The sequence below is a fragment of the Cynoglossus semilaevis genome, chromosome 6 (genome assembly GCF_000523025.1).
Source record: "Cynoglossus semilaevis isolate Cse_v1.0 chromosome 6, Cse_v1.0, whole genome shotgun sequence".
Taxonomy (NCBI): Eukaryota; Metazoa; Chordata; class Actinopteri; order Pleuronectiformes; family Cynoglossidae; genus Cynoglossus; species Cynoglossus semilaevis.
The window spans coordinates 3,643,876-3,653,283 of record NC_024312.1 but is presented as its reverse complement, the minus strand read 5'-3'; the positions used below and the strand labels follow the sequence as shown (position 1 = coordinate 3,653,283).

The 9,408-nt window shown below is 39.5% G+C and overlaps 2 protein-coding genes across 4 annotated transcripts in view; one reads left to right on the top strand and one right to left on the bottom strand.

Moving 5' to 3' along the window:
* Nucleotides 1-576: 576 nt before the first annotated feature.
* Nucleotides 577-3,019, bottom strand: hsbp1b (heat shock factor binding protein 1b). Its single transcript, XM_008311279.3, has 4 exons — nt 2,814-3,019; nt 1,622-1,688; nt 1,289-1,418; nt 577-1,032 (listed from the first exon to the last, which is right to left on the bottom strand). Exons 1-3 carry the CDS (start codon nt 2,856-2,858, stop codon nt 1,291-1,293), a joined length of 240 nt encoding a protein of 79 aa, XP_008309501.1. The 5' UTR covers nt 2,859-3,019; the 3' UTR covers nt 577-1,032; nt 1,289-1,290.
* The window catches only part of LOC103379660 (PQ-loop repeat-containing protein 1), a 38,302-nt gene continuing 31,192 nt past the window's right edge, over nt 2,299-9,408 (top strand). The window contains exons 1-3 of one of the 3 annotated variants that reach the window (XM_008311275.3): nt 2,299-2,598; nt 6,097-6,346; nt 6,470-6,603. In XM_008311275.3, coding sequence (XP_008309497.1) covers nt 6,138-6,346; nt 6,470-6,603 — 343 coding nt within the window. In that variant the 5' untranslated portion in view covers nt 2,299-2,598; nt 6,097-6,137. Of the gene's footprint in view, nt 2,599-2,981; nt 4,036-6,096; nt 6,347-6,469; nt 6,604-9,408 lie in introns of those variants that run through there. The other 2 variants (XM_008311277.3, XM_008311278.3) reach the window with 2 other exon arrangements.

The following is a 9,408-nucleotide window of genomic DNA, read 5'->3' as shown; positions in this document are numbered from 1 at the left end:
GACTTGTGTGAACGTTGAACACTGATCTGGACGGAACTCCGTGTTTTCCTTCACCGCGTCTAGTCGTCTGTCGGCGTGTTCTCGTTGTCTCAACCCTTTCCCTCCGCTTCGTTAAATGTCACGACACTTCCAACGACTTATAAAGAAAACATGCAACACGTGGTTTTACTGTAGATATTTAGCATCGTTAGAAAAAACTTAGAAAAACAGAGAAAACTAAACACAGTGAGAGCACCTTATAGAGTTATTTATATCCTAGAAATGACTCAGCACCAGGCCAAATATGATGTAGTACATCGTAGACATGTACTAGACATAAGACAAAAGGTACGGTTTTTAAATAGTTTAATACAGTGGTTCTCAAACTGTAGAACGTGTACAACCGGTGGTACACAAGGGGATTTGATTCTCAGGTGAGTGCTTGAATACAGTCGATCTTTGTGTTTTCAGAATTGAACCAAAAGTACTAGTACATGTAGTGCTACTTCACTGTGCAGTACATCTTTGGCCAACGATCTCATGAGATGATGGTGTGACGTCGGTCTGTGTTTTATGCAGGTAATACCTGAAGAGACATTTTTTTTTTTTTTGAGGTGTTACGCGGAGTATGACGTTTGAGAAACCACGGCTTCAGTGAATGTGAATGGGAAGTGGAATGCATTGCATCTGTATTTCAGTAATCTGTGTAGAAGACTGCAGCTGTTCATGGTGTCCGATGGTGACTGGATTTTAGGAACTATCCCTTTACAATGTTGGTGTCTGGAAATAAAAAAAAACTACCCTCCTACGTTTTACAGTAACTTGTTCAAGCACATGAGCATCGTCTGCAGGAACAAACAGTACCACACTACTCTAGCTCACAAACAACGTTCAGCTTTCCCATGTCATTAAACAACTGGAACCATTTATATCACAATATTCAATATTTATACAAAATAAGCATTTCACACTACGACGGGCCAAATCAATAGAAGTCATGGAGGAGGAAGTCTGTGGCTCCTGGACTCGGGGGCTGACTTCGCACCTTGTTACCTATGGCAGGAAAAAATAATAATAAGAAAAACAGGATGGAATTTGGAGTAAACGGACAATGATTTTGTCACAGCCAATCTTTTAAAACTTCATTTTTAGTTTGCTGCCCCTCACAGTCAGGTTCTAGAAGTAAATCCCATCGGGGAGGACGATCAGAGAGACTTCTGTCTCACCTTCATGATCCAATCTTTCTCTATCTTTTAAAACTTTAATTTTATTTTGCTGGGGGGGACGACCAGAGAGACTTCTGTCTCACCTTCATGATGACGTGCTCTGACTCTCTTTTTGCTTCTCGGGTGCCGCCTCTATCTCCTCCACGCCGGCCTGGGTCATCAGGTCAGCGATGTTCTTCTCCAAATCATCAATGCGTGTGCTCATCTCATCGAGTGCAGAGCGAAGGTTAAGGTGTGTAAAACGGGAGAGTTTCCACGACAGGATTAGACAAAGTCAAACTATCAGTCAGTACACAGGAAGGAATGATGAAAAATGGATGAAAAAACAAGTTTAAAAAAGTAAGTACAGATACATTCAAAACAACAGCAAAGCATTCATGTGATTAATTTATCATTCTATTTCAATGTCAGGATATTCCTCCCTATGATTTGGTCCGACATGGTCTGGAACTTGTCCTGCATCTGTTGCAGCAGCGTCTGGACCTGAGAGACGAACCAGTGAGATGACGTAAGTGCCAGGGAAGATGTGTCAATCACAGTTTACACAAGGTTTCTTAGTTCTGACTTGGAGGAGAAGCTATTATTTTTAGGAGAAATAAAAACAAATGAACTGAAAAAACACAGCACTGATGGCAATGCATGATTTTTTTTTAATACAGAACAGGTCTTAAGTAAACCCTGTTTCCATGACACCAAAGCGAAAGCCCAGTAACTAAGAGAGATGAATATTTAGGGTTGCAGAGGAGTGACATTAACATAGAACCACACGATGATGTCATCATTTCCACTGCAATATCTTGGCATTAATATATATTTTTATGTTTATTGCCAATTAAAGTAACGGTAAAAGAAAGTTTATTGAAAGCAGATGAAGACAAAAGTATTTATCTAAACACAAAACACACAAAAGTGTGAGACGATAAAAGTCCATTTGTGAAAGATATCTCTCAAGATATTACTTTATATTTTACAGAAGAACAAAAGAGTTGAGACATTTTGTGTCTTTAATTTTATTGAAAAGACGTTTTAATTAACTCTTTTTTATCTATAAATGAATCAATGAATCAAATCCTAAATTTCCGGAGGCTATAAATGAATCAAATCCTAAATTTCCGGAGGGATTAATAAAGTGCTATCTGTCTATCAATCCTTAAATCAAAGCATCTTTTATCAAAGCTCGTCACCATGACAACAAACACACAACGTCAGCTGGTGTTTGTCCACTGTAAACAAAATGATCAAAAATCGATCATAAAACAAACTTATGTGCGAAAGATTTTAATTGTTTGAACTAATTTGCAGTTTCAAGGACAGCTAGCTAGCGTGCTTTATTTACGTCGTGATTTTGTTGATGCCATTCATAAAAACCACTCTGTTACATAACGCAGCAAAGGTAAATAAACACATTATTTCGTTGGGGGAAAAAACCCCGAAGAATTTTAAAACCAAAAACACAATTTATATGTCGTTATTCAACGAAACCGACAAATTGCTCCAGTCTTTTAGACTTTTGCTACGGATTCGTTTGTCAAATAGCTAAAGGTAGCTTAGCATCGCCGCCAATGCTATTGCGGCTATAGCTGTTAAGCTAATACGACCGTGACTCACCACATTTGTGAGGTCCTGGACTGACTTGGGATCCGTCTCTGCCATGGTGTAGTTTGAATTATAATCGGCGACTAAAGAGTGCAAAGATTTGAAGCACCGCTCTCTCGTTCCGTGTGTTTTGCTATTGGGTTGTTAGCTCCTCGAAGTCGCACCACCCACCGTACGGTCAGCTGATCCCGCTTACCGTCAACTCTCGCGAGAGTCACAAGGGTATAGAGGCTGGGATATGAAGTTTAAAAAAAAAAAACGACAGGACTTTGTAGTTTGTGTTTCACTCTTCGTGGTCACATGGCGAGATAGAGCTTTCATCCCCGCTGTGCTGACAGCACAACATTAAAACGCCTCAACCGGAACCACATCTCCGTGTCATTAGATGCTAGCTCGCGGTAAGTTTGTCAACAGCCGTTATTTTGTATTTATATGTGCGTGTGTCTAAAGGCGTGCGTGTTTGTTTGCGTGTGTCTCCGGTTAATTATGGGTCGGAATCTGCAGCAGGCTGCAAGTCGATGCGGGGTAAAATTACCGAGGGACCAGCTGGTCCCGTCCTGACAAGATTTATTTTAAAGTAGGAACTGAAAAACAAACAGAAACAGAGGAAATATAGGACATATTGAGAGAAAAAGTCACTCAAAGTGTGGAAACTGGAGAAAACAGATAAAACAAGAGTTCAGAAAATAAAGCTTAAATATAACAAGCAGCTTAAGGCCTTAAAGTTGGTTTAAAAAAAGTTGTAAAATACACCCCAAACAGCCCAGAATACACTTTAATTTAAAGTTAACTAATATGTAAAGGTGAGTAATTGCATAGTTAGCCCTTAAATTCAGCAATAAAGTTTAAAAACCAGAGCTGGATGGTCGCCAAAAATTATGAATAATATTTTATATATTGCAAAAACAAATCTAAGTCTGTGTCTAAAGTAAACTTTTATTTTCTAATAGTTTTAGTTAAACTTTAAAAATGAAGTTCACTCACTATAAGAATACAGTATAACATGCAGTAGTTGTGTGTAAACTTAAACCTTACTTACTTACTTAAACCTCTAGGAATTTAAGGTAGTCCATGTGTTTAGAAATGTCTCCTCCCCCCTTTCCTCTTCCTCCTCCCCAAAGGAGGAGTAGTGATTTGAACGCTGGGAGACTGGCGTGTGTTTTCGACAGTGAAACTGTAAACTGGCCGGGCTTTAGTTTAACTTGTGGGATGCGAAATTAAAAGCAAGTAACTGGTGAGTGAAACCTAAACTTTTGTCAGTGTTGATTCACCTCCGAGATCCTTTTGTTTGGACTGAGTGAGCTGTGAATGGTCTCCTTCAGTCCAACAGTGACTGAGGTTGAGGTGAGAAAACCCTGAAGAGTTTCTCAGGTGATTCTCCTCTTAATTAAAAAGGTTTCCCTTCTGCAGCTCATGTCTGTTTCTTCTGCCACTGCTGCTGAAGTCACTGCGGACCAGGAGGGATTTATGAAAGTTTAGACATGTTGGCCCAACCCCATGCAGCTATGCTTTGCTTACATAATAACACAGCCTGTTTTGTTACCCGAGTCGGTTTCCTGTGAATTGTGATGGTTCATTCACACTGGCTGCAGGGGGAAGTAGCTGCACACTGTCAACGTTGACGTTACTGTTGTGGATAAGACGACCTGGACGGCCGAGAACTGACACTGACACACTGTTAAAATGCTGAATAATGTTTAACTGCTGCAGAGCTGTAAAAAAAAAGTATTTAAAAGTATTTAAGGGTTTAACATGCACTATACAAAGGTCAGCAATATGTAAAAAAAATGCTCAGGGGTAAATGTCTTTAAAAAATTAGAGTTTTTCATGTTTTAGGGGCAATTATTTAAATGTAAAGTATAAAGTTAACGTTTGTAGAAATCTGTCACTTGGACTTAATGTAAAGTCTCTTAAAGATACAATAAAAAGTAGCCAAAGTCTAGCTCAGAACTGTCATAAAGTTGGCTTTACAATTGGGGAAAAAATTAGATTAGTCAAACTTTGATAAAGTAGCATCGTAATGGTTTAAAATGTTACTAAATGGTTAGTGAATTAACCTAAAGATTAAAAAATGGCAACAAAACATAGATATGTGTTACCTTGCTAGAAATAGACTTGGACTTTTTTACAAAGACAAATTCAATGTTTACTTTTAATTCATTAAAATCCTTCTCTAGTTTATATCAACTGTAGACAAAAGTTAACCCAGTGTTTGTCGGTAACAACTGTAAGTGAAACCAGGATGTATTAGAATTGGATGAATAAACAATAGGGCCACAGATGGCAAGATGATAACGTAGCTAAATGCTATCTCAGTTCACCATGTCAGCATTTGTGGTTCCATAACGTCCGGTTAGCACGCCTGCTGCAGAAGCAGAACGCAGACAGTCCTGGGTTTGATTCCCAGATCAAGTGTGGGATCAATAAGGTCAAAATGTCAAATCTGCCACAGAGCTTTACTAAAATACAAATAGTACAACCTGTTCATCAACAAAGTTTGTCCGAAAATATAAAAATATAAATAAATAGTACTGTTCATAAACAAAGTTTGTCCGAAAATATAAAAATAGCAAAACATGATAGAAATTCTTAACAAAAAATATTTAATGGTTACTGAAAATGAAAAAAAAAATTGCAGTATGCTAACAATCTTACCTTTTTCTGTAATGCCTCGAATGAATACGTGAGTGTCACTGAGATCTCTTTATCTGTGAAGTTGCAGCTGCCGGATACGTTTTATTTTATTTTTTCTGCTTGGCTTCATCATGTTAAGCTTGATCTGCTGCTGCTGTTTAAACAGCCCATTATCAGCAAACACACACAGAGAGGCTTCTGTCTGATAAGAAAAACATTTTACTGAGGCCTCCTTCTTCCTTCACGCTAGTCGTCATGACGAGATTGGTAAAATTCACGCTAGTCGTCATGACGAGATTGGCCACGTTTTTCCATGTCTGAGTTTTGGTGAAGAAGTTCTACGACAGTGAACTAAAACATGTTAATGATGCATCTCCAACACTTCTGACAAAGTTACTGACAAAAATATATATTAATAACATTTCAGAATTATTTATAATTGAGATTGAGATTTGGCTAAAAGTAATAAAAAGTTAACAAAAAATATTAACAGGACAAACAAAATATCAAAAACATTGTTAGATTTTACTTCTACTAGTGCTTGAACTAATGCACAAAATGTAAACAGCTGTCAAAAACTTCAGCTAGCATTGATGTTAGCCTAATCATCAGACGTTTGTCATATGACAGATCTCTGATTTTTAACCTTGGTGTTTCTCAGGTTTCAGCATTTAATTGTCCCCGACATCGTCCCTCGTCGTGATGGATGCAGAGGTGGTTCTACAGGAGGAGGACATGGACGGCTCCTGGTCGCTGCTGTCCTGGCTGGCCTCCTGCATCATGGTGTTCGGAGGAGCCGTCCCTTATGTGCCTCAGTACCAGGAGATCCTCAGGAGCAGCAACACCGAGGGCTTCTCCACCAGAGTCTGCCTGGTGCTGCTCGTCGCAAACATCCTGCGCATTTTCTTCTGGTGAGAATCTGATTTTTCTTTCTTTTTCTTTTTTGGCTTAAAAAAAGCTCTCTCAAAACCTTTTCAGACCTGGAAACACTTCTTTAGAATCTTTAGAGTTGAAAGGAAACCCTGTTGTTTCAGGATAGGGAAGCAGTTTGAGACGACTCTGCTGCTGCAGAGCGTGGTCATGATCCTCACCATGTTTGCCATGCTTCACCTCTGCTGCACCGTCCAGAACACCAACCGAGTCAGCACCAGGCAGCACAGACTCTCAGGTAAGACACAATGCTATTTCTAAATGTACTTCTCAATACATTCACCATTTTAAGGCTGTAAATAACAGTTTCCAACCAGTGATCAGAACCACAATTCCCACTTACGGCCAAAAGAGGGAGCCATTGTAAAAGGGTTTTTGTCTTTACCAAACGCCTGACCTTTTAAAAACGCAGCTAGTAGTAAAGGCCAAAAGGAAAATACTGACAGCCATTAATACTGACGTGTGTGTGAGAGTGTGAGGGAAGCAGTAAAGTCCAGTAGATGCATTAGTGATGTTCCATCACACGGGAGATGAATCTAATCTGAGACCGAAAGACTCTGTGTCTGTCTCTGAGGAGACCTGGCGTCTGTCTCCACCGAACAGGAAATGAAATAAAATGCTCTCATTTTAAAATGCATCATTTTTTTCATGGTTAAAAAAAAAACCTGATCCAGTAGAAGGTAACGCAGCTGTGTGAAGAAGTGTCAGTGATGAACATCAGACACCTGTAGTAAAAGTTCCACTGATGTAAATGAGTCCACTGGTCCAGTGAAACAGTCCAGTCGGACCAGAACTGAACCTGGTCTTTGTGTTCGCTGTTAGTCCTGAAGTCCGGCAGCTGGTACACGCCTTAAACTAAACCAAGACTTTGGTAGGTTTTCTAATCCCAGCACGGTGGTCATGAGTCAACGGTGAAAGTTGGGCCGAGCAGAAAATGTCATTAAAGACAGAAATAATTCAGTAAAAACTGTGTGTCAATGACATGCTGTTTGTTTCGCCCCCTGGTGGTAGATCTCCTGAAGAGGCTTCTTGATTGAGAAACTAAAGAGGTTGTGTGTAGAGTGATGATGATTGTAATCTCCAGTGTGTGTGTGTGGATTGTTTATTATTGTCTTTCTTTAAATCATGAGCTGGAACTTTTAATTAAATATGAGACAAAACTGGGTGATTTTTATGATCTTTTTTTCTTTTAATTTCCTGCTGCAGTGGCAAAAACAGCAGACGATTAATCTGGGACTGGAACAGTTTAATGGTGACGGATGATTGAGTTTTAATGGGATGACATTTACATACAACGCTCAGTAAAACTCTGCCTGATTACTGTCTAACATTCAGGGCCAAACCCCCCCCCCAACCCCCAACCCCCAGACCGTTACTTCGTTTTCTTATTCTATATCCGACCTTTAGCTTGTGGCGCAGCAGCTTAATCTTACATTAGCATTTAGCTGTTCTTAAGTGCAGTTCTAACATTTAATATTTTTTTTGCAACCACCTAAATATTATTTTCTTGCCCTATTTTCGCTAACTTTTATTTTGGCTAATTCTGTTGCTACCTGTGGTTAAAAGTCAGTTTATTTTAACTGACTCTAAAGTAATTGTAGTTATTTTTCACCCGGTTTTATTGTCTTTCCTGTTGCTTTCTGTTGTGGGATAAAAAAACAAAACAAAAAAACACAACCATAAACGGCCCCTAACTATCCCTTCACACGGACCGTCGCCCTGTTGTGACGTGTCCCACTCACGTCCTCACATCTGGCTCTAATTTAAAAAACGAAAAGGAGTAAACGATCGTAAATATTAAAGTTCGGAGCCTCTGTGTTCTTGTCTCTGCGCTAATCTGAGTTCTGACTTTGCAGCGACTTCCATCAGCTGTTCCCGCTGGTGCTGCAGTGTGTGAGGCGGGGGCTGATGGGGGAGAGAGAAACGTTCAAAGACGAACGTAACCTGAGGCTGTGGTGTCAGACCTGAGCAGTGGTTTCACTTTGAACAGCTGGAGCAAAAAAAAAAATTCAAAAGCGAACAGAAAATGTTTAATGCTGTTAATGTTGCTAGAAAGAAAAATACTTATATATATATATATATACAATTCTATACTTAAGAATCATTTTCGATTTGACGTTTATCATAATAAATGCTTGATTTAAAGTGAAACACCCCCCTCTGCTGCTCAGTGTGAGTAAAGCACATTATAGTTTACACACACAAACAACATTAGCCTCGGTTTTAAAGATGTATTTTTGTATTTGTGTAGGTTTCACAGATTAATGTTAGTCGTGTCCGCCTCCCCCGTTGCTGGGTGAGTCATCGAGCGCTTACGCTTTTTTTGTGAGATTGTGTGAGACGAAGTTAAGCTCAGCGGACCGTAAACAGAGGACACACGGCGGGGACTATAGCTCCTGTTGACCCCGCGTTCAACCCCGCAACCGCGTTATCGCTCAACGGGTGAAAGCAATTTTAATTTGTACCCTGTAATGCCCTCTAGATGGGGTTAGAAACACACACACAGCCTTTATTAACCCTGGTGAGAACAAGTGAGATTTGTTTTCCTGTTATCAGTAACTTGTCGGTGTCTGATGACATCACAGAGATGTTTTGTTTTCGCTGATGTCTTCTGTCCAGCACCGAGCAGAGTTATGTCGTGTGCCTCAGGATTTATTTATTAACGTGTTAATATATATTTACCTGACTGACATTCTTGTTCTTAAATGTATTGGACAGAACTCCACGGTCGCCCTACGTTTTTGGGAATGTCTTTACTTAACGGTTGTTTGTGGGCTAATGTTGAGTTAGCTTTAGGCTAATTGTATATAATGTGAGTCGCTGTAGTGCTAATTCTGTTTCTTCTTCACTTCTTCTTTTCTTCTTCTTCACTTCAAGTGACCTGGTTATTGCAGTACAGTACAGTATTACTGCAGTACAGGGTGGAAGTGTTGGATTTTGTAGTAGGTTTTTTTTTCTGAGCTGTTTGCAGAGCATTCGACTGAGTTTACTGTGCTTATATTTCACACATTGTTTATTAAATAGTCCATACATTTCTTTGATT

What these genes read in the sequence shown, in the direction of transcription:
- hsbp1b (XM_008311279.3), bottom strand. Translation starts at nt 2,858, where the DNA reads ATGGCAGAGACGGATCCCAAGTCAGTCCAGGACCTCACAAATGTG. An exon ending in TCCAGGACCTCACAAATGTG is followed by an intron (nt 1,689 to 2,813) that starts GTGAGTCACGGT and finishes TTCGTCTCTCAG; the next exon opens with GTCCAGACGCTGCTGCAACA. An exon ending in GGACCAAATCATAGGGAGGA is followed by an intron (nt 1,419 to 1,621) that starts ATATCCTGACAT and finishes TTCGCTCTGCAC; the next exon opens with TCGATGAGATGAGCACACGC.